Source organism: Trichosurus vulpecula, chromosome 7, assembly GCF_011100635.1.
Source record: "Trichosurus vulpecula isolate mTriVul1 chromosome 7, mTriVul1.pri, whole genome shotgun sequence".
NCBI lineage: Eukaryota > Metazoa > Chordata > Mammalia > Diprotodontia > Phalangeridae > Trichosurus > Trichosurus vulpecula.
The window spans coordinates 274,700,574-274,725,054 of record NC_050579.1 but is presented as its reverse complement, the minus strand read 5'-3'; the positions used below and the strand labels follow the sequence as shown (position 1 = coordinate 274,725,054).

The 24,481-nt window shown below is 44.7% G+C and overlaps 1 protein-coding gene across 1 annotated transcript; it reads left to right on the top strand.

Moving 5' to 3' along the window:
- Positions 1-841: 841 nt before the first annotated feature.
- Positions 842-23,175, top strand: ETV7 (ETS variant transcription factor 7). Its single transcript, XM_036769084.1, has 8 exons — positions 842-879; positions 1,767-1,902; positions 9,810-9,974; positions 13,848-13,973; positions 15,517-15,747; positions 19,898-20,040; positions 22,819-22,919; positions 23,058-23,175. Exons 2-8 carry the CDS (start codon positions 1,854-1,856, stop codon positions 23,173-23,175), a joined length of 933 nt encoding a protein of 310 aa, XP_036624979.1. The 5' UTR covers positions 842-879; positions 1,767-1,853.
- Positions 23,176-24,481: the final 1,306 nt, after the last annotated feature.

The window sequence follows — 24,481 nt, the reverse complement described above, 5'->3', positions numbered from 1 at the left end:
CATCTCTCTTGCAGTTAGCAGCCTTGGAATTCCCCTTTCTTTAGTCAGTTCTTACTTGGCAGAAGTTGGAGGGGGCAAACACTGGATGTGTTCTTGGGATCCAAAAGCAGGTGGAGTGCTGGCCCACAGCCAGCTTTGGAGGGTAGAGGTGATTTTTTTTTTCTGGAGAATGCTTCCATTTCTAAGTGGAAGACCAGTAATAACAGTTGTGCGTGAGACCTATGATCAAAGCCACAACCGAAAGGCTTGAATGAGAAATGGAAATTCACTAGGAACTGAAACGGAGCCCTAAGTTCGTTTCTGTTGGCTCTTCTGCCAAACTGCAGAGAGTACTGAAAGCTTGGGTTCAAGGTCTATCTCTGACATATCTGCAGTGTGACCTTGGGCAAGTCACTCAATCTCTATGCTCTTGACAACTCTCCAAGGCTTAATAAGTTAATAAGTTGTGGAGGAAGTTTCCTTACCTGGAAGTTCCCTGGAAACTCATTCAAAATGTCACTAAACTGCTCTCCTTGAAATTCCAGGTTCAATCCTTATCCTCTCTACCAGCCAAGTCTAATTTGTTGCCATCACTTCCAGAATCTTTTTTGTACAATAGCTCAGGAGATGAATGCAAAAATGTAGAAGATCCTTGCTAAAAAGAGTAGAAGGTTTGCTTTAGTTTTGTTTTGATTTTTAACCTGAAACTGGTTTCACTTTTACTTTTCTTGAGTTAGCTATCTGTCACTGGCAAGGAGCCCCAAGTGACCTTCTAAGAACAAGATCCAATACTGAGCCCCTTTATCAGTACCAAAATAGAGCAGAGAGAACACTGCACCTGGAGCTAGGAGACAGAGGTTCGAATGCTGGCCCTGCTATTTCCTATCCCTGGGACTTTAAGTAAGTCATTACTCCTCTGAGTCTCGGTTTCTTTAACTGTCAAAAGAAAGAAAAGGTTGGACTAGTTTATGGGGTCTTTAACCTTTTTTGGTATCATGGATACCTCTGACTCTAGTGAATCCTACAGGTCTCTTCTCAGAATAATGTTTTTAAATGCATAAAATTCATGAAATTACAAAGGAAATCAATTACATTGAAATACAGGTATCAACGCACATCTATAGCCTATATCATCCCATGTTGGGGAGAAGGAAGAGAAGGGTGGGAGGGTAGGAGAAAAATTTGTAACCCAAAATCTTTCAAAAAATGAATGTCAAAAATTGTCTTTACGTGTAATTGGAAAAAATAAAATACTATTAAATAAAAAGAAATATAGGTATCAAAAGATAGATGTTTTTTAAAAATCACAGACCCCAGGTTAAGAATCCCCTGATAAAATGGTCTCTAAAGTCTCTTCTTGTTCTAAAGTCTATAATCTCATTATTTTAGTGACTAAGTTACCTCTTTGGGTTAAACTGATTTTAAAATGCTATAAATGAACACACCACTTTGGGGGGTGGGGCAGCCAGGGTAAAGGTCTCTTTATCCTGGCTGCCCTTTCTTCATGTACTTTAAAAAGGGTTTTAAAAGCATGTCAGTTGGGAGTACCATTGGCCTTTCAAACCATATTTTCAGGCCCTAAGATCTTATGCCTCGGAAATGAATTTATACCCAAGAATCCTCTGGTGGAGCTTGTCGTTGTGGGTACTAGCAAGTTTGGATTAAATTTTTAAAAAGTAGTTATTTTTCTTTTAAAAAAGCTTAATGGGTTAGACTAGCAGAAAAAGTCTCCTTTCTTTTGAGCCAGTTAATGATGACCTGTCTTGTTCTGCTTCATTTCTCTCTAGGGAGGAGAATTGGCTAATTCTTCTTGCATCCCTGTGTCGCCAACACCACCCCCGGCTACTCAGTTTGAAGCCAGATGTGAGACTGGAATGCAGCTCATCCATGAGCAGGAGATCTGCAGGTTACCAGGCAGACTCAGTGAGTAGATGAGAGATCAGTGCTGAATTTTTGCCTTTCGAAGACAAAGGCCTGAATGAATTTAGTTCTCTCCAACGTAAGCCCTGCTGGCGCTTATCCCTGGTTGCCACTATTTGCCCTCATTTTATCGAGCTGTTTTTGGAGATGAAGTCAGCAAAGGTAAATTTGAAATCTTTCTGTTGAGGGATCGGACTGCCCGTGATGTATAAACTTGGCATGACAACCATGGGGCAGTAGGTACTTTCTTCCTCTGTATAGGGACAGAGTGGAAGTGTCCCTTCTAGCCCTAACATTCCATGAGATTATGAAAACCAAACAGGGGAAAATCACCTAATAGGACTTTTTGCTGGAAGGGATCTTTGAGGGTCAAGTAGTTCAACCCCTCTCATTTCAGAGAAGAGTAAATTGAATGGGGATCTCATGCTATATGTTCAGTGCTCCTTCTGCCATGCTAGGTCACCCACAAGGAGAAGAATGGGAAAACAAACCCTTACATTAAGAAGTTCCTAGCTTTCTTTGGAGGAGTCCTTCCTGTATGTCAGGAGAGTCAGTTTTATGCAGTGAACAGCGCACTGGATTTGGAAACAGGTTTCAGATCTTGGCTGTTCCTCTTAGTAATGGCATTTATATAATATTTTAAGATTCGCAGATTTACAAATATTATTTCATTTGATCTTCCTAAAGCACAGGTCTGATCACATCACTCCCTTCCTCCCACCATTTGATAAACTCTGGTGATTTCTTATCATCTCCAGGATCAAATATGCAATCCCTGCTGTTCAAATCCCTTTATAATCTGTTCCCCTTCCACCTTTCCAGCCATCTTACCCCTTGTTCCCAGTGCCCCCTCCTAGCCCCTCACTCTGCTATCCAGTGTCACTGGCCAACAAAAGATAATCCGTATCCCAACTCTGTGGATTTTAATTGGCTGTTTCCTATGTTTGGAATTCTCTACCTCCTTATCTCCATCTCCTAGATTCCCTAGCGTTTTTTTCAAATCCTGGCCCAAACTCTGGCTTCTACAAGAAGGCTTTCCTCATCCTCCTTAAAGTTAGTGCCTTCCCTTTGTTCATCATTTCCAACTTATCCTGTATATAGCTTATTTATGTATAGTTTGAATTGGATTCAAAAATACTCCTTTGGAGCAGGGACTATTTTTTTGCCTTTCTTTGTATCCCCAGTGCCTAGCGCATAGTAGGTATTTAATAAATGCTTGTTGGTTGATTGATCTTCACAACAATCCTGGGAAGTAGATGCTGTTAGTAATCCCATTTCATAAGTTAAGGAATGGAGGCAGGGGCACTAATATACTGTGAACTGAGCCAACCATTTGGAGAGCATCCTGGAATTATGCCCAAAGAGTTATAAAACTGTGTATACCCTTTGATTCAGCAATACCACCATTAGGTCTGTTTACCATGGTGATCAGGGAAAAAGGAAAAGAACCTGTATGTTCTAAAATATTTCTAGCATCTGTCTCTGTGGTGGCAAAGAACTGGAAATCATGGGGATGCCCATCCACTGGGAAATGGCTGAATAAGCTGTGATTATTGTAAGGAACACTACTGTGCTATAAAAAATAATGAGCAGGTCGATTTTAGAAAAATATGGAAAGATTTACATGAAATAACACAGAACAAAATGAGCAGAACCAAGAGAATGTTGTGTACGGCGACAACAATATTGTTCAAAGGATAACTAAGCTATTTGGAGTAATGCAGACATTCAAATCAACTACGACAGACTTGTGAGGGAAAATTCTCTCTACCTCCAGAGGAAGAACTGATATCTGGAATGGTATGCCTCCCCATATGCATCTAGGGAGCAGCTAGGTGGCACAGTCGATAAAGCACCTGGCCTGGAGTCAGGAAGGCTCATCTTCCCGAGTTCAAATTTAGCCTCACACACTCAGACACCAGGCTCTGTGATCCTGGGCATGTCACTTAACTCTGTCTGCCTCAGTTCCTCATTTGTAAAATAAGCTGGAGAAGGAAATGGCAAACCACTCCAATGTCTTTGCCAAGAGAACCCCAAATGGAGTCAGGAAGAGCTGGACATGACTGAAAAGACTGAACAACAACAGATATCTATGTCAAATATTAGTGGTCTCTAATCCGGGGTTGGGAGGGAGGGAGACAACTGGGAGCCCAAAATGTAGCAAAAAAGAAAGAAGGAAAGAAAGAGAGAGACAGAGAGAGAGAAGGAAAAAAAGAAAGAAAAAGAGAAACAGAGGGAGAGAAAGAAAGAAAGAAAGGAAGGGAGGAAAGAAGGAAGAAAGAAAGAGACAAGGAGAGAGAGAGAGAGAGAGAGAGAGAGAGAGAGAGAGAGAGAGAGAGAAAGAGAGAGAGAGAGAGAGAAAGAAAGAGAGAGAGAGAAAGAGAAAGGAAGGAAGGAAGGAAAGAAGGAAGAAAGAAAGAGAGAGAGAAGGAGAGAGACAGAGGGAGAGAGAAACAGAGGGAGAGAGAGAGAAAGGAAGAAAGAAAGAACGAATGAAACAAAGAGAAACAGAGGGAGAGAGAGACAGGGGGAGAGAGAGAAAGGAAGAAATGAAGGAAGGAAGGAAGGAAGAGAGAGATAGAAAGGGGAGAGAGAAACAGAGGGAGAGAGAGAAAGAAAGAAAGAAAGAAAGAGAGAAACAGAGGGAGAGAAAGAAAGAAAGGAAGGAAAGAAGGAAGAAAGAAAGAGAGAGAGAAGGAGAGAGACAGAGGGAGAGAGAAACAGAGGGAGAGAGAGAGAAAGAAGAAAGAAAGAAAGAACAAATGAAACAAAGAGAAACAGAGGGAGAGAAAGAGAAAGAAAGAAAGGAAAGAAGGAAGGAAAGAAGGAAGAAAGAAAGAGAGAGAAGGAGAGAGACAGAGGGAGAGAGAAACAACAGAGGGAGAGAGAGAGAAAGAAAGAAAGAAAGAAAGAAAGAAAGAGAAACAGAGGGAGAGAGAGACAGGGGGAGAGAGAGAAAGGAAGAAATGAAGGAAGGAAGGAAGGAAGTGAAGAGGGAGATAGAAAGGTGAGAGAGAAACAGAGGGAGAGAGAGAAAGAAGAAAAAGAGAAACAGAGGAAAGGAGAAAGAGAAAGAACAAGAGGAAGGAAAGAAGTAAAGAAAGAGAGAGAGAGGAGAGGAACGAGAGGGAGAGAGAACAGAGGGAGACAGAGAGAAAGGAAGAAAGAAAGAAAGAACAAATGAAACAAAGAGAAACAGAGGGAGAGAGAGACAGAGGGAGAGAGAGAAAGGAAGAAATAAAGGAAGGAAGGAAGAGGGAGATAGAAAGGGGGAGAGAGAAACAGAGGGAGAGAGAGAGAAAGAAAGAGAAAGAAAGAAAGAAAGAAAGAAAGAAAGAAAGAAAGAAAGAAAGAGAGAGAGAGAAAGAAAGAAAGAGAGGGAGAGAGACAGAGAAACAGAGGGGGAGAGAGAAAGAAAGAAAAAAAAGAAAGAAAGAAAAAGAAAGAAAGGAAGGAAAAAGAAAAATGGAGGCAGACTTCCCCAGGATTACATAACTAGTGAGTAAGTTAACATTTGAACTCAGGTCTTCCTGACTCCAGGCCCAGTGCTCCACCCACTGCACCACCTAGTTGCCAATGTGACCTTTCAGCAAAGTTACTTCATTTCTCTGGCCCTCACTTCCCTTCCTCTTTGAGAGGGGCAGAATTAAATGACCTCTCAGATCCCTTCCAGCTTAAAATCCTCTTCTAGAAGGCTGGCATGTTAAGTTTTATGCATCATGGACATTTAAGCCCTTAACATGAAGAATTTCAGCTTGCTTTCACTGACTTAAACATCTTATGACCTCGAAGGTCATGTAACTTACCATCCTATACAATGCAGGAGGATGGTCCTCAAGCTTCCGCTCATTTTTTATTTCCAAGAATGGGGAGCTCATTGCCACCTAGTTCCATTACTGGACAGTGATGGGTGTGGTAGTCAGAGTGCCCTGTTTTACATCAAACTGGAATTGTTGAGATGCCCCTCACAGCATCTGAGGAATCATGACACATGCTCATTGAGATACTTCTGAAAGTACCTCTCGATGCTGTTGTTTGATAATTTTTCTGTGACCCCATTTGGGGTTTTCTTGGCAGAGACGCTGGAGTAGTGTGCCGTTTTCTTCTCCAGCTCATTTTAGAGCTGAGCAAACTGAGGCAAACAAGGTGAAGTGACTTGCCTAGAGTCACCCAGCTAGGAAGTGTCTGAGGCCAGATTCGAACTCAGGAAGGGGAGTTTTCCTGATTCCAGGCCAGGCACTCTATCCACTGCACCATCTAGCTGCCTCCTAAAAATACCTTAGCTGTATCCTGTGGTAAATATTTAACTGTCTCAAAAGATAAAATGAAGATAATATACAATTTTCATGTTCTTGGCAGGAACAAAAGTAAATGAACTGCTGACAATTGGGAAGCTGGGGTGTAACAACAGTGTGACTTTGGCTACTGTGGCTGTGTAAGACCAACAACACCAGCACACAGAAGGGCTGCCAACACAGGTTCTTTGATCTGCTTTTCTAAGGAAAGCAACATTAAGGGGTTAACAATATCATTTTAATCAAACATACATATATCATTCACTTAGTTCAGGGGAAAAAGCCAGCACCCTGAACTTCAGAGCAAATACAAACAGAAATTACAGAGACAATACAAACAGATCAAATAAACACAAATCAGTCTATCCATACCAATACGTAGTTACCACGGAAGCACCAACAACTGGGTTTCTTCAAAGCCAGGGTGCCCTTAACAACAGCTGCCCAGAGTCTAGTCAAATCAAATGACACTCTTCCAGTGAGTGAGAGCCCCAAATAATACTAGCCTGAAGGCTTCACATCTAATCAGCAGAAGGGTGTGGGCCTGGGGCTTAGCACCAAGCAAGACTTAATCAAAGGCACTTGATTACTTTAGAGTTCTCAAAGAAAAAATGGTAAAAAAAAAAAAAAAAGGTCCTACACTGCTGAACATTACATGGGGCTCTCATGGCATCTCAGAGCTGGTTGGATCTGTCACTGAACAGGAATTCTTGCAGAACTGAACAATGTCCCTGATATTTTGTCATCTAGTTTTCTCCTGGAAGTTGTGAGTTCCAGGGACCTGCACAGCCTTCTGAAGCGGTGGCCTCCACCTTTGGGCAGCTTGAATGTTATGAAGATTTTTGAGCTGAAAGGCACAGCTTTTTAAAGTCACAACCTCTCAGAGATAGCCCAGACCGGGGGGTGGGGAACCTGAGGCCTTGAGGCCACAATCAAAGAGCTGCACTTGAGGACCTAGAAGGCCACATGTGGCCTAGAAGCTGCAGGTTCCCCACCTCGGGCCCAGACCTTAGAAATCACCTAGTCCACCTTCCCACTTGATGCAAGAATCTCCTTTCTGTATGGTATCTCTGAATACATCATACAATAGGGAATTAATTTATAGAAGTTGTTCTTCCTGTTCTGTCCTTCCCACCTCCCGCACCTAGGTTGTATGGACACAGATTTCAAGTTGAAAGGAAGGCTTAGAGATTATCTAGGCCAGCACCTTTATTTTACAGTTGAGAAAACTGAGGCCCAGGGAAGTGACTTGCCCAAAATCACATAGAGAGCAAATGGTCAAACTTTAATTAATGAAGACTTATTTGGAGGGAGGGAAAAAACTGAACTCTTTTTCTTCAGAATCTCTGTTTTGTCTACACTGGTTCCTCATCCTTCCCTCTCCCTCCTCCTATTCACCTCATCCTGATCCTCCTTGTCAGTGTCGTGCTCCTCCTTCTTCCTCTTCTTCCTCTTTCTCCTCCTCTTCCTTCTCTTCCTTTCCCTCCTCCTCCTTCTCCTCTCTTCCTGGGTCTCCTTATCTCACCCAGGCTAGAAATGCAGCAGCCCCTCTCACAGCCCAGTCTCACCAATGACAGACATAAAAGTTTTGCTTTGTTCTATTTCTGACCTGGGCCGGTTTAGAAACCCCTCCCTGGGTAGTTTGTTTTCCTCCCCACCATGGGGTTTGCCATATTGGTGCCTGCCTTAGTGCCGGCACCCCATCAGCTTAGCCCTTTGCAGTTCAGAACTCCTGAACTGGAGCAATCCGCTAGCCTCTGCCCCCACCACCTGGCAGCCCTTGCTTTCTAATAATGAGGATTTGACTGAATTATGTTGTTTTACTTTCCCAGCAGGAAACTGAGTAAACAAGAACAATAAAAACAGTGTTATTTGCTTTTTTGACTCATAACCAAGTGGTGCTTCAATGTTATTCTTCTTTCTCCTTCTCTTCTCCCCCAGTCCTCCCATTTCCCTCTTCATTTGCCCTATAGCGTTGCACAATCATGTGGCTAGGGAGAACAAATTAGGCACTCTTCAGGCATTATTTATAGTCTCCAGGGTTATGCCCTGTTGAAAGGGGGTGGACCATGGCAGAGACGCATGGCCCAATGACAAAACTGGCTGGGTCCAACACCCACATCATCATCTCCCTGTTTTGCATCAATATATTCACATCTGTTTATCTCTTTGGAAAATAAGGGAAGTTTGGGAGATGGGGAACGAAGAGAAGGGAAAATCCTCTTCTTTTGGAGTCCTTTTGGAGTACACTGAAACAGAACCAGTGTAGTAATATTAATAGATGGAATTTACATAGTGGTTAAAGGCTAACAAAGCACTTTGTAGTCTCTCAATTAACAAACACTTTGTACTTGAGTTGAAATTTGAACCCAGATCTTTCTGACTCCAAGTCAGAAATCCAAAACATGTGAAGTGTGTGGTGTTTAGTAATTGTCTTTTGTGAAAGCAAGAAAAGGAAGGTCTTGTTCAGTTGTGACTTCCAGGTCAGCTGGGTCCAAGTAGTCTGGTTGGGGTGGCGGAGGCAGTATGTAGAAGGGAGTTGCATGAGATTCTCAGAAAGTCCCTTCTATGGTTCTTTGAAGGAGAAGAGGCTCCAGGAAGCCCACAAAATGCAAAATAGCAATGACTTCCATTTCTCTAAGCATTTTAAGATTTGCAAAGCATTTAGAGATTTGCTTAGGGTCTAAGAGGTCCAGTGTTTTGCTCATGGTGACATAGCCAGCATGGATCAAAAGCAGAATCTGAGCCCTGTGTCTCCTCTCCTCAAAGGCAGGCTCTCCATTCACCGTTTGCCACTCAGGACAAGTATTGGTTCCATTGAAAGGTTAAGGAAGTTGTGAAAGGTAGTGAATACCGTTGGATCTGTAGCCAGAGGACTTGGGTATGATTCCTGGCCCTGGGGCAAGTCTCTCCCTTGTGTTCAAGTCTCTCCTGACGTTAGGCCTTATGTTCATTCAGCTATACCACACTGATGCTAATAAAAAAAAGGAAAATTTTGAAATAGATAAAAGTAATTAACAGCATGCACATAACAGAGGGAAAAATGATGGGGAAAAAGTCCTCCTGAGATGAGCTTCAAAGAAGGATCTAAGGGATCAGGGAAGGGTGGCCCACCAACTTCCATCAAGAAGAGCTGATTCTGTCCTTTGAGGCTGACCACCTAGTGACTGACCTTCTTAGCACCCCTTTCCTCCCCTTCTCTAGTACTTCCCTGTTCTTATAGCATCTCCAGCCCAAAGCCACTCGTGAGTGGCAGTTTGGTACCATATGAAGAATGTTAGCTTTGGCTCCAAAGTTTGAGTTGGGTTCAAGATGACCTTTGAGGCCTCTTCTAGCTCTGGATCCATGAAGCTCTGACTCCTGGGCTGTGTGGGCTCTGAAAGGAAGTCGTCAGGGCAGGAAAGCTGCTTGTGGTTTTTCCATCTACACTTCCTAAGACCTGCCTCTGTCACGTAAGCCATGTGACCTTAAGCGAGTTCTCTGGGCCTCTGTTTTCTCCTCTGTAAAATGAAGAGATTGGATTAGACAGGCTCAGAGGTCCCTTTGCAGCCCTATGATCTCATACTCAGGATATCAGTGGTTCCCATTCTGATCTGTGTCTGTGGTTGGTTACAGGAATTCAGCCTTCACTGTGGAGTAAGGAGGATGTGATTCACTGGCTAAGATGGGCCGAACAGGAATACTCCCTCCCACGGACGTTGGAGCACAAGTTTGAAATGAATGGCAAGGCCCTCTGCATTCTGACCAAGGATGACTTCAGACACAGAGCCCCCGGTTCAGGTCAGCAGACGTAACAGACTTTAGTCAAAAAGGAGATGGCCGGGCTGGTATAAGATGGATGTGGTCAGTTGCCTTGGGCAGGAAGGATGTCAGGGCAAGAAACCTACTTGTGGTTGTTCTATCTGACCTTCTCTCACTCACGTCTCAGCTGAGGTTTCTCTCTGCTCCACATTTGGCCCCTGAGCAGGAAAAGGGGGCTGTCTTTCAGGGCTGGGCCTTTGGCAAAATTGTGCCCTTTCTCCTACTCAGTGGTACCCCTTCTCTTGTCCCTTTTATAGTTTTCTGACACCCCCTTTCCCCACGAACACACTATACACCTAGTGCTTTCATGCTCCTTATCCTCAGGAAAAGATCCAACAAACTCCTTCACAAGCAGGTATAAATGACTGATAACCCTGAACCCCCCTCCTTATGATCTGTCATATTAACATGGATTACACCAAAGATTCCTAACCTGGGCTCTGGGAACTAGAACTTTTAATATTTTAATAACTGTCTCAAATAATTGATTTCCTGAGTGTTTGGTTTTATGCTTTTAAAAACATTACTCTAAGAATGAGTCCATAGGCCTCACTTAACTTCCATAGGGGTCCAGGACACACACAAAAAAGGTCAAGAACCCCTGCCTTAAACCAAAGGAACAGATTTGGAGGTAGAGGACCTGGATTTGAATCCTGATTCTGTCACTTTGTGACCTTGGGCAAGTCACTTAATTTCTCTAGGACCTTAGTATCCTCATGTGTAAAATGAAGGTTTAGATTAGATGTCTTCTCTAGCTCTAGAGCTCTGTTCTAATGATCTTGAATGATGAAGTGGTAAGCATCAGTGGCCAGGTAAGTGAGGTATTCAGGGATCAGAAACTCTTGAAATCACACTCTTTGGACCAAAGGTATGAAACACAGCTGGGTCCCTGCCAAGTGACCCCTAGTGCTACCCAAACCAGACTGAAATGTAATTGGGAGACATTTAACAAAATAAATAAAAATACAATAGAACATAGATATTGTTGATATGTGTTTTTCTGTCGATATAGGCATCTGCAGTGATCCTCATGTAGCGTTTAGTAGCCCCATTTCTATTTGAGCCACTGCTGTAGACACATGTCTGCTCTGTCTAATCCAAAGACTGCTTTGGTCTCAGCTGGCACTTAGCCACACTGCATATGGACTCTTCCCTTTCCTCATGAATGCATTACATTTCTCAGGTTTCTTTGTTGTTTTTTTCAGCCTATAATTACAAGAGTCAAAGAGGAAAGTTTTGAAAAGTTTCCATTTCCTCCTCTTCCCCTCCTCCTCCTCCTCCTCACTCCCTCAGTTCCTGTTACAGAGTTCCCCAAATTAGTATCCATAATGGGACTGCTAGTATGTTTGATACCCTCACTGAGGAGCTGGAAGCCAGGATCTTCCTTCCCTCAGAAGGGTCTGTTCTCCCCCTGTAGTTTTTAGGTGAGTTCCCTTTTCCTGTGAAGTCTCAGTTCCTTGTTGCCTTTCACCTCTGGCATGATTATAGCTTCAAGAAGATGGAGGGTCTATGAGAGATGGGTCTATGGATCTCCCACAGGGCAGAGGACATCCCAAAGGATGGGAGACACTGCTCCTTTTTGAGGAAAAAGGGTAAGATGTGACCAAGACTTGCCCTGTATCTGATTAGGCTAATTTCGTAGGGATTTGAGCTAGCAAGAGATTTACAGAGGTCATCATAGGATCATAAGCATCAGAAGCAGGATTTGAACCCAGGTCCTCTGACTCTGTAGCCAGTACTCTCCCCCCCCACCTCCAGCCTCCTTTTCATTTTATTGATGCTGAAGAAACTAGAACCCAGAAAAGGAAAAAGATTTGCCTAAGGTCACACCACTAGTCATTTGTCCTTCATTCTGGAAGAGCCGTGACGTCAGGGACATGATGACATGACTTGCAGTCGACTTGGACTTGAGCGAGGGAGGGCTGTGCAAGGTCACCAGCCTCGCTTTCTCCTCCAGAGCCATCCTCACTAGTGATTAGAGAGATCAGTGAGTCAGTATTCAAACCAACATCCTCTGATGCCAAAGTCAGCCTTCTCACAGTGGTGCACTCTGGCTTTTGTTCTTCCCGTCCCTCGAGTGTTCCAGTCACCACACTCTTGCTGTCTAGATTCTGCCCCCCCAAACACCCCTCTCCCTGGGCAGCGTGGTGTAGTGAGGACTAGGTGTCAGGGTTCTAGGCTCAGCTATACCGCTGAGTCACTGTGTGACCTCAGGCTGGTTGCTTTCCATCCGTGGGCTTTGTTTCTTTATCTGGAAATTGAGAGGTCGGACAAAATGCCCTCTATAGTTTGAGCCTAGTGTTACACAGACAGGATGAGTCAGAGACAAGATTCGAACCTAGTTCTCCTTGACTCTCTGCTCACCACCTTTGGTTCAGTGCAAGCATTTTTCTGTTTTAAAGTCTGGAGGTCCCTCCCGGCTCTGACATTCTGTGAATCAAAAGCCGATCCCCAATGGACCTAGAAGCCAAGAACCTTTCTTTTCCCTGCCTCTGCCAAATACCAGAACAAAACACCACCATACAAATACCCGCTTAGCTCCTCCGAGTTCTATCTACTCAAATCCCTGCTGTGTGACTGTGTCAGGAAGGCATTAATAACAATGTAGATGATAGTTGTCAAAAGGTCACATCTAAATTGCCATCACAGTGACAAGAATTTGTGTGATAAAATACTTAAAGTTAAGGCCATGACTGGCAAATATTCAAGTCCTCCTTTGATGAGTCATGGCCCCTTCTGGGCCTTCAGGTAGTTATTTATCCATAGAATGAGGAGGTTGGACCAGGTGGTCTTTAGTTTTTCCCCATGATCTCTCTCACATAACGTTCGCTTTTTAACATCGGCTTTTGAACCTCAAGCAAAAAGCGTAAGTAATTCGACCATTTGGTCGCTTTTGGAAGCATCTATGGGGAAAGCCCTTGGAGGCAAGCGACCCTTTTGGCCCTTCCTCAGCCTTCAAAGTATACCATAGAGGAAGTTAGCTGCTGGCCCTAGGTAGGGCTGACAGGCAAGGGATTCAATCCAATTCAGCAAGTATGTATTGGACACTTCTACTAAAGACAGAGAAAGAGAATATTCCAAGTCCTCGAACAATTGTTTCTTGTCCTTTGAAAGCAGAGACCTTGTTCCATTAGGCTGGGGGATCATAGGATCGTAGATTTGATGCTTGAAGAAGGGACCTTAGAGGCTATTGAGTTCAACCCCTCATTTTACAAATGAGGAAACTGAGGAACAAATTTGCCCAGGGTTACACTGCTAGTCAATGACCTCAGCTGGATTTGAACTCAGGCTTCCTAAATCTAAGCCAGGTACTTGTACACTGTGTCACCTACCTGCTTGGCAGTGCTTGGTCTGTGTCTGATGATGCAGAGGCTGTAATGCCAGAATAAAATGACCTAATTCAATCCAGCAAACACTTACTGGACACCTACTATGGGCAGAACGTTGCGCCAAGCAGTGGTGGTGGTGGCAATGGCGATGGTAGGAATGGTATTTGAATCAGATACAGTGACTTCCCTAGAAAAGCTTACAGTCCACTAGTGAGGATAGGACAGGTACAAGGCAGAATATCAAAGGGTAGATTAAAAGTGTCCTTAAGGAAATGAGGAGAGCTTCCTTCCAGCTGGGATGGATCCAAGAAGGCTTCCTGGAGAAAAAGGCACTGGAGCTGAGTGGAGAAGGAAAAGAAAGCTCTCCACAGCTTCTGGGGATGAGAGAGAGAGTGCAGGGGACACATCGCCCTCAACTCCACTCAAGGGCGACCTATCCAGAGCCTGAAGATGCACTCCCTGCTCCCTTCTCAGTCAGATTCGGAGAGCCCTGGTCAACACCCTCTCTCTCCCTTGCTGCCAGGTGATGTCTTGTATGAGCTGCTTCAGTATATTAAGACCCAGAGGAGAGCCCTGGTCTGCGGACCCCTCTTCAGCACTCCATTCAGGCCTGTGATTCCCTTCCAGCAGCATCGCTGTCCTCTGGAAGGTGAGGCCGTCTTCTCTTTGGCTTTTGTAACCATCCAGAAAACCTTCCCATCCCTTCCCAGAGTGTAACTCCCAAATCTCAGGGCAGCACCAGCCATGGGCAAAATTATCCTGTGGGCAACTGTGAGAATTTGGGGTGTCACTTCCCCGCTCTAGGCTCCAGTTTCCCTATCTGTATTAATAACAAAACAACGATAGGGAAGCTGTATGGTGCGGAGGATGGAGGCATCGAGAAAATTCATTTGCATGAGTTCGAATTTGGCCTCAGACACTAACTAGCTGGGTGACCCTGGGCAAGTCACTCAACCTTTTGTGCCTCAGTTTCCTCATCTGTAAAATGAACTAGAGAAGGAAATGGCAAACCACTCCAGTATCTTCGCCAAGAAAACCCCAAATGGGGCCACAATGAGTTGGGCATGACTGAGATGACCGAACGACAACAAAATAATAATAATAATTAGCATTTATGTACTGCCTCATTAATCCTCACAATAATCCTGGGTAGATGCTGTGGTTACCCCAGCTTACAGATGAGGAAACTGAGGCTGAAAATGGTTAAGGGATTTGCCCAAGGGTCACACATCTAAGAGGTTGCCTGAGGCAGAATTCAAACTAGAGTGTAACACTCTAGCCACTGTCCCACATAGTTGTCATCTGTAAAGTGGGGTGTGAGGGTGGGGGTGGGGAGCTAGATCAGGGGTGTGCTGATAAAGATTTAACAACCAGCTTTTGATGGAGGGGAAGGTTATTATTCAACACATTTTAAAGTTTAGTCTGCATTTTTAACATTTTCTCTGTCAGTTTCTTAAGTCTAGGCAATCCACAAAACAATAAATCAAACCCTGATTTGTAATGATTTCTGAAGTACAAATGCTCACATATTCTCTAAGAATTAACACTTTCTTTTCCTTTTCTACGTTTCATTTAAATGCTGGTCAGGGCACATTTTTTTTGTGTTCATCAGTGCGTATCCCATGTAGATTTCTAGATGGTCCCCAGCAGTTCTCTCCCTTCCCCTTTTTTTCCTTTTCTCTCCTCTTCTCCCCTTTGGAACTTTCCCCCTTCTCTTCCCTCTGCTCTTCTCCTCTCTCTTCTTTTCTACCTTTCTGAGGTGGGAGAGAGAAAATTTGTTTTTCACCAGGAAGCGCAGTGGCCCAGCACATGGATCATAGGAGCATAGTTTTGGAGCTTGCAGGGACCCCAGAGACCATCTAGTTCAATCTCATTTTACAGATGAGGAAACTGAGGCCCAGAGATTTAATGACTCACCCAACATCACACAGGTGTGGCAGAATGGAGATTTGAACCCAGATCCTTGACTCCAAAACCGAGAACACTTTCCATTGTTCCTCATATACATAGAAGGCACCCCAAAATAAATAAATATTGGTTGGATTGGATAACAGATAGAAGAAGCCAATGCTTGTCAGGACTTTGGTTATAGATGTCCCGCCCGTCACTCTAGAAATGGTGGCAAGAGTTTCTCTGGAGAAAAGTTCTGGAGGCTAGGAGAAAAAAACCAACAATTCCACATTTCCTTGCAGGGGGGAACAGCCCCTTAAAACCTACCTCTCAAGGGGTTCTCCTGGCACCCCCACGGAATGAGGTATCCAGCAACACCTCTGGCCAGCTGGATCCTGCATCTCTGCCAAGGGGAGCTTTCTTCAGAGAAGAGCCTCTCAATCTCTCGCACATGTCTGATGTCAGCTATAGGGCAGAAGTCATTGGTTCCTTTCACAGAACAAAACAGGACTCTATTGATGGAAAACTTGCCGGTGAGTGGAGGGGGCCCTGGCCTCTGTATGGAAAGAAAGGATGTCATTGCCTGAATAGTGTATTTATAGAAAAAAAAGTATTTTAAAAATTGATTTCATTTGTTGATAAATTTTATATGTTCAGTAATTTTAACATTTAATTAATTACTGTTGGGAAAGGAGGTTTCTCTAGTTCATTAGATATTACTTATTTAAAGCCAGGCATGGGATGGGGTGGATGGGGTGGGCTGAGGAGCTCAAGCTTATTAATTAAGTGGGAACAATATTATAGTTTTGTTAAGGATTAAGAAAATAGCTAACACATGCCTGGATTTCTCTGGCACTCAGGTTAAGATTAAAATAAGAGGAGTTAAGTGACAGGTAAGAGAGTGGCATTCAACTAGAGCGGGTGACTCCACTCATCTGTTTACTTTGGTGTGACTGCACATTTGGATTCAGTTCAATAAATATTTATTAAGTGCGTACTATACGCCAGGTGCTGTGCCAAGCAAGCTCTAGGGTTACAAAAAGAAGCAAAAGACGGTCCCTGCCCTCAAGGAGTTTATGATCGAACGGGGAAGACAACATGCAAACAAATTTATACAAAGCAAGCTTTCTATAAGAAAAATGGGAAATAAAGGAAGAGAAGGCACTGGAATTAAGAGCGGTTGGGGAAGGCTTCCAGTAGTAGGTGAGATTTTAGCTGGGACTTAAGGGAAACCAAGGAGGTCAGTAGCTGGAGCAGGGGAAGGAGAGCATTCCAGGCAGGGGGACAGCCAGAGCAAATTCTCAGAGCTGAGAGAGGAAGTGTCTTCTCTTGACTGTGGAATGACCAAAGAGGCCTTGATATCACTCTGTGTCACATGCATTGGGGAGTAGGGCGTAAGAGGACTGGAAAGGTAGGAGGGGGCTGGATTATGAGGGGCTTTGAATGCTCAATGGAACATTTTGCATTTGCTTCTGGAGGCAATGATCAGAACCGCATTTTGGGAAAATCGCTTTAGTGGCTGAATGGAGAATGGATTGGAGCGGAGAGAGACTTGAGGCAGGCAGATGCACCAACAGGTGATTGTCATAATCCAGGAAGGAGGTAATGCGGGTCTGCATCAAGGTAGTAGTAGTGTCAGAGAGGAGGAGGTGTATTGAAGAGATGCTGCGAAGGTGAAATCAACAGGCCTTGGCAGCAGCTTGTATATGGGTGGGGTGAAAGATAGTGAAGAGTCCAGGATGACTCCTAGGATGTGAGCCTGAGCACTGGGAGGATGGTATTACCCTCTACAGTCACAGGGATACTTTAGATGTATTGTGTTTAAGATGTCTACTGGACATCCAGTTTGAGATGTCTGAAAGACAGTTGGAGATACGAGATTGGAGGTCAACATAGAGACTGCGGCAAGACAGGTAAATTGGAGAACCATCAGCACAGAGATGGTAACTAAATCCATAGGAGCTTATGAGAACACCAAATGAGATAGTATAGAGGGAGAAGAGAAGAGGGCCTAGGATTAGGGACTAACCTATGGTTAGAGGGCATGATATGAAGGAGGATCCAGCAAAGGAGACAGAGAAAGAGTGGTCAGATAAGTAGGAGGAAAACCAAGAGAGAATGGTGTTTCAAAAACCTAGAGAGGAGAGAGTATCTGGAAGCATGGTGGGATCAGCAATGTCAAAGGTTACAGAGAGGTCAAGGAGAGTGAGGATGGAGAAAAGGCCGTAGAATTTGGCAACTAAGAGATCATTAGTCACTTCGGAGAGAGGAGTTTCGGTGGAATAATTAGGTTGGAATCCACGCTGCAAGGCGTTAAGAAGACAGTAAAAGGATAGATAGTGCAGGCACACATTGTGGATGGCCTTCATGAGGAGCCGAGCTACAGAGGGCAGAAGAGATACAGGACGATAGCAGAGCTGGGAGGACCACGTGAGGATTTTTTCAGGATGGTGATATTTGTAGGCAATAAAAAATGAGCCAGTAGAGGAGGAAAGATTGAAAGTGGAGACGGTGGGGGTGTCAGAGGGGGCAGAGACAAGGTTGGAACGGAATCACTTAAGTAGAAGAGTTAGCCTTGGAAAGGAGTAAGGCCATTTCATCGTGTGAAACACAGGGGAAGGAAGAAAAAGTGACAGAAGGTGTCTGAATGATGAGAGATGAAGAAGAGGGGTGAAGAGGGAGTTCACAGAAAATGGCCTCAACTGCTTCCTGTAAAATATGAGACAAGGTTCTCTGCTGAGAGGTAGGGGCAGGAGGTGCTATGGGAGGAGTTGATAATGGAGGTATAATAGAATTGCCTAGCAGCAGGGAGGGCCCGGGTGTGGTTGTGTAACATAAACTTGTAGCAGACGCAGTCAGAACCATTGTCTGATCAGCAGTACATGTGTAAGCATGAAACCTGGTGAATGGTAGGAATGATCTAAGTCTGAGGCTTGGTTGAATATAATGAGTGATATGAAAAAGGAGCTAGGGTTTCAAGACAGGAGGATGGTGTAGAGTTGAATTGGCTTACCAAGGGAAACTGGGGGAAAGGAGAGAGTAGCTAATGCAGGGCAAACGACCTGGGAGGAGCATCCCTTGAGGGGTCAAGGGATAGAAGGTCATGGTGAAGATGAGGAGTAGGGATATGTAAGAGAAGGCAGAGGGAGAGGTGAAATGACCATAGATTAGGGTCAGATAAGGGGATTTCAGAATTCTTGAACATGGAGGTGGTACATTTGTGGGTGATGACCAGATCATGGGTGCGACTATCTTTGTGTGTGGCTGAGGTGGGGTGGAGCAATAGCTCATGGAAGGTGACTAGGTTGAGGAACTGAGAAGTTAGGGCATTTGAGGGAGAATAGGTATGTCAAAGTCTTCTAATACAAGGGCAAGGAGTTGAGAAGAAGAGAAAAATGGTAAGTCAGGTCTCAAATTCATTGAAGAAGGAAGGAGGCTGACCTGGGGGTCTGTAAACAACAGGTACCAGGACTTGGATTGGATGGTAGGTGTAGAGGATAGAGTGACATATAAGGCAGTCCAACAATGGATGTAGCTGCTTTGGGAGAGGGGCACCGTGGTTCCTGAGGGTACAACCTAATTTATATACCTAGCTGCAACACAAGTTTTGACCTAGTGAATGGACAAGGTAAGACCTCAGGCTGAATGGATTAAGTGCCTGAGTCCTTGTTCCTTCTTGTCTTGTACCATGTAGTACCATGTGTACCATGTGGTTGTAATCTAGTGTCAGACTGATCTTTCTGCAGAGAGGGTCCCCAAGGTCTCTCTAGACTGAAGAAATCCAAGCCCGTTTTCTGACCAGGTAGTTATTTATCGCCAAAGATAATTTGGATGCTAGCCAAACTAAGGCTGGCCACCCTGGATGTTCATTAAAAAAAGTCTTGACTGAACAATGAGAGACTGACTGATCGGCTAGCTAAACAACTAACTGACCGACTGATCGTTGACTGACAATTGGTTTGCAGGGGCGTGTGCTTGGAGCCAAACCTTCTGAGGTAGTTGTTAAAGTTTTAGTGTGACCGTTACCTCAGAATGGACAAGTGTTATGAATCAGGTCTTGATGCATTGTTTTGTTGATAATCTTTCTGGACGTAAGAAAGTGACAGAGAAGACTTTGAGATTAACCTTAAAATTAAGAGACTAAACTTTTAAAGTGTATCATGTGTACATTTCTTTTTTCCGAGAGTCTGACCAACTGACTAATCTATAGGTTAACTAATTGACTTGACTAGCTAACTGATCAGGTGACTACCTGACTGATCAACTGGTAATTCATTTGAGTAGATTGACCAACCAACTACCTGGGCCACTGATAGATGGATTGGTTGACTTGAGCAGCTGACTGACAGGCTGGTTACTAGACTGACCAACGGACAAACTCTCTGTCTGCCTGACAGATTGATTGGCCATCTAACAAACTAATGAACTCTATCAACAGATGAACTAAGTGACTAGCACTCTATCCTCTGTGCCACCTAGCTGCTCAAGGATCAAATTAGATGATATTCGTTAAGGGCCTAGCACAGTGCCTAGAACACAGTAGGTGCTTGATAAATGCTTGCTTGCTCTGTGCCCTGCCTCCCCTATCACCACGTGCAAATTTTACTCAGAAAAATGCTTTCTGGACAGCATCTTTACATGCTACTGTGTCTCACACTTGTGTTGTCCTCTGATCCACTACAGACTGCCGCTTGCTGTGGGACTATGTGTATCAGCTGCTCTCTGACAGCAGGTATGAATCTTACATCAAATGGGAAGACAAGGACTCCAAGGTCTTCCGGGTGGTTGATCCAAATGGACTTGCCAGGCTCTGGGGAAATCACAAGGTACGCTTGGGCTCCGGTACAAGATGGCCCTGCAAGTTTTCCTTTTGGGGATGGTGTTTGGACTGGAAGCAAGGAGACTGGAACCCCAGCCACTAGGTCCATGTAACGAATGTTTGTTGGAATGAATTGAATCCCTTCCGGCATGCTTGAACTTTTACAGCTTCTTCAAACTGCAATTTGTCTGAACCTTGTTATGCCATTTCATAGGTAGGAATACTGAGGCACAGACCCTGAGCTTTTTTATAAATTGAGAGCACCAATGGGACTCAAATTTACACTTACCCGTTTATTGTTATCCACTGCACTGGATGACTCAGCAGATAGAGTGCTGGGCCTGGAGTGAGGAAGACCTGAATTCGAATCGGAACTCAGACACTTACTGGCTGTGTGATCCTGGGCAAGTCACGCGACCTGTATTTGCCTTAATCCCAGAAGGAAATGGCAAACCATTGCCGTGAAAATCGCACGGAAAGTACGGTCCACAGGGTCCTGAAGAGTTGGAAATGACTGAACAACGACGACGCGCTATGATTTTACCATTCCTGGGGTTTGGTTGGTATGAGGAGTTCCCAGTGAAGAATTCCCTCTACCAATGTAGATTGACACCCACTTGGCAACTGAGAGAGTTTTCTGGGCCACTGATGGGAGAAGTGACTTGTCCAAGGTCATATGGCCAGTGTGTGTCAGAGGTAGGCCTTAAACTCAAGCCTTCCCTGGTCAAAGGCTGCCTCCGTATCCACTGTGCCACCAGAAAACTCTATATTCTGCTTTTTAGGCATGAGCCTGCCAGAAATAACTTGTATTAACTTGGAGTGTTGTCATCTAAGTACTTGTGCTGAGCTGGAGAGGCCCAAACACAGACAGAGTCAGCCCGTGACCCTGGAAATCTCTCTCCAACAAAAACCATTTTTGGTTAACAGTTTATTATATTCTCATAACAATTCCATCTTGGACTAAAGCCCAGTTAACACACTCAGGATAAATTTCCCTTAGTGTCTTGGGTCATCACAGCAGACCTAGATTCACTTCACTTTATGCTCTCTCTTGGAAAATGATTTTCCTGAAGTCACTCGGTCCCTCACCTTAAGAACTCTCTTTTCCAGTGGACGAAGGGGATCTCTAGCATATTTCTGTTGGGTGAAGCCATCAAAGAGGCTCCTTCCATTTGATCATTGTCCTTCATCCCTCCAGCCCATGGAAAAAGGCGATGGCCTTAGCTTGTGGTAGTTCAGTCATTTCTCGGTTATGTCTGATTCTTTGGGACCTCGTTTGGGGTTTTCTTGGCAAAGATACTGCTGTTTCTTTCTCCATTTCATTTTACTGATAAGGAAATGGAGGCAAACAGGGTTAGGTGACTTGTTCAGAGTCACACAGCTTATGTTTGTCCTTCATTCTCGAAGAGGACTGTGACATCAGGGAGATGATGACATGACGTACAGTTGACTTTGATTTGACTGAGGGAGGGCTGTGCAAGGTCACCGGCCTCACTTTCTCCTCCAGAGCCATCTGGGTCCGGTGGCCAGATATTCATCAGGATGACTGGAGATGGCCCAGGTTGCAATGGGAGACACTGACCCTTTTAGGCTAAGGCCTTTCCAGGTGCTCACTGTGAGTGAGGCAACGCCCACTCAGTGAATAGGCCTCTTTAAGAAGTTAATCAAGGGAAGACTCCTTTAATCAAAACTCAAAAAAAAGAAAAGAGGAATCTTCCTGACTGGAGGCCTAGCACTGCATCCACTGCGTCACCTAGCTGCCCCAGCCGGCCTTAGCTAGATGGAGATATTTCCCTGTTTGAAGGCTAGTTACCAACCTTAACTCTTTTTCAGAAAACTTAGCTTTCACTCATAACCTTTTACGTAGTCAATAATAATTATGATAATGGAATTTATGTGTCGCATTCAGTCCTCATAACTTGGGAGGTAGATGCCATCACCATCCTCATTTTACAGATGAAGAAATGGAGTCTGAGAGAGGTTCAGTGGCTTGTCCAGGGTCACACAGCTAGTAAGTGTCTGAAGCAGGATTTAAACTCGGGTCTCCCGGACTCCAAGTCCTGTACTCCCTTCACTGGACCACCTGAATACCCAAAAGAAAGTGGTTAGGCTTTAGATTAAAGCAATTTAAAAAAAATATACTTTCTTACTACTTGTAAAAGAGGGAACAGGTCATCCATTAGCCTGCATCCAAACTAATGGTACTTTACATTTGTATAGTGGTTTTTTAAGTCTTTCAAGACTACCTTTGTATGATAAGAAGCAATTTTTTGTTTCAAGTTGAGGCTGCAGAGGTTAGTTCTTAGAAGTGCGATAGGGGCCTGCCCTTACACAAGCCTGGGGCAGGCTCGGAGGGAGCTGGGCCGGCTGACTTCCACTTTCCCATGCCATTCTAAGTTTGTATGATTTGGTTATTTCCATTTTCATAACAAACATTTGCCCTATGAAGAAACCGAGGCCCATGGAGGTTTGTGTTGAGCTGGTAGCAGAGGTAGGACTAGAACTCAGGTCCCTTGACTCCTGATGCTTCCCGCCATGTCATACTTTTATCTTTAACTGCATTTCAACCACATACACTTTTCGGCTTACCCTGTGAGTAATTTAAGAAGGAAATAAAACTCTCCCATCCTACCCCTGAAAAGCAAGGAGACTTCTGGGTTAATGCAAGCAGAGAGAACCAGATGGTGACTTCTCCAGCAGCATGAGGATCTGGGGCCTTCAAGGCCCAGAATGGTTCGATAGCTCCAGGTCCCATCCATCACACGATGCCTGCTTTCTGTTCCAGAACCGGGTGAACATGACCTACGAGAAGATGTCAAGGGCTCTCCGACATTACTACAAACTGAACATCATCAAAAAGGAGCCAGGCCAGAAGCTTTTGTTCAGGTAAGAACAGCTCAGATGCTGTGGGAGTGAGGAAGGGGAAGTGGGCTGGGGCCAGGAAAGGCCCAGGGTTGACCTTTCCTCCTGGCTCAGGCAGCGAGCCTCTAATGATTTTCCCCCCCGCACTTTTCTGAATTCCAGATTCCTGAAAACCCCTGATGAAATTGTTCATGACAAAGCCAGCAGGTTGGAGCAGCTGGAACACCAGGATCAGGAAGAAATGGATTTTAAGGAGGAGATGTTAGAAGTCTCACCTTAAGGGACAGTCAGTAGGCAGGGTTGGATCTCTCTGATCTAGAAGAGATTTTTTTACCAGAGGAGGAGGAAGAGGAGGAGGAGGAGGAAGAGGAGGAGGAGGCAGAGGAGGAGGAAGAGGAGGAGAAGGAGGAAGAAGAGGAAGAGAAGGAAGAGGACGAAGAGGAGGAAGCCGACCACTTGCACTTCCCTCCAGACTTGGAGAAGCCAGAGATTCTGGATGGAGGGTGCAGGTGGGGGCCAGAGGAGGGGAAGGAAACATCCTTCAAGCACTCTTCGGAGGATTCACATATAGGACTCAAATCTGGACTTAGATCAAGGTCAACCCAAGGCCGAAGTATGACAGAGGACGAGATGGACGGGACCCTCGCCCCGCCCCCCGCCTCTTTCTTTAAATGTCCCTTTGGACAAGTGAACAGAACTGGGTCCCGTTTCTTCAGACACTTTCCAACAGCAGACACACGTGCACTGTCTTCAATCTCCCTCTGTCGTGTCTGTTTCCCTGCTGTTCCTTCCTTCCTTCCTTCGCTCAGCAAACATTTTTGTTAATGAACATTTGTGCTTCAGTCATGAGAACAATTATCGGGCCATTCTGCCTAAGGTTTGCAAGGTTCTTTAATCTGTTACTTCATTCCATCCTCACCACAACCGTAGGAGGTAGGGGCTTTTATTACAGCCACTTTCCAGGTGAGGACATTGAGGCTGAAAGAGGTTAAGGGATGTGCCTAGGGTCACACAGTTGGTAAACGTCTGAGGCAGGATTTGTACCTAGGTTTCCCAGACTCCAGACCCAGAACTTTCTCCATGATGCCACATAGCGTCATGTAACTTAACAAGCAGCTAGCTTTCAATGAAGCCTGGTTACTAGCCTCAGAGCCAGGAGGACGCGGCTTCCAATAGTGCCTCTGATGCTTACTAGCTTCGTGACCCTGAGCAAGTCACTTGACATCTCTGGGACTTAGTTGCCTCGTTTGTAAAATAAGAAGATTAGACCCAATGGTCTCTAAAGTCCCTTAGCTTTAAACCCACGATCCTGTGATCACCTCCTTGGATGCAAGACACTGTGCTGGGCACAGGGGTCACTAAAACAAAATGAAACGCTGTGCCCTTGCCCTCACATTCTATGGGATACAATACTCCAACCCGGTGCTGCTGCAGATGGAGTGCCGGGCCTGGTGTCAGGAAGACTTGAGTTCAAATCCTGCTTCAGACACTTACTAGCAAGTCACTTAACCCTGTTTGCCTCAGTTTCCACATCTGTGAAATGGGGCTCATACTAGCCCAAGGCTGTTGTGAGGACCGAGTGAGAT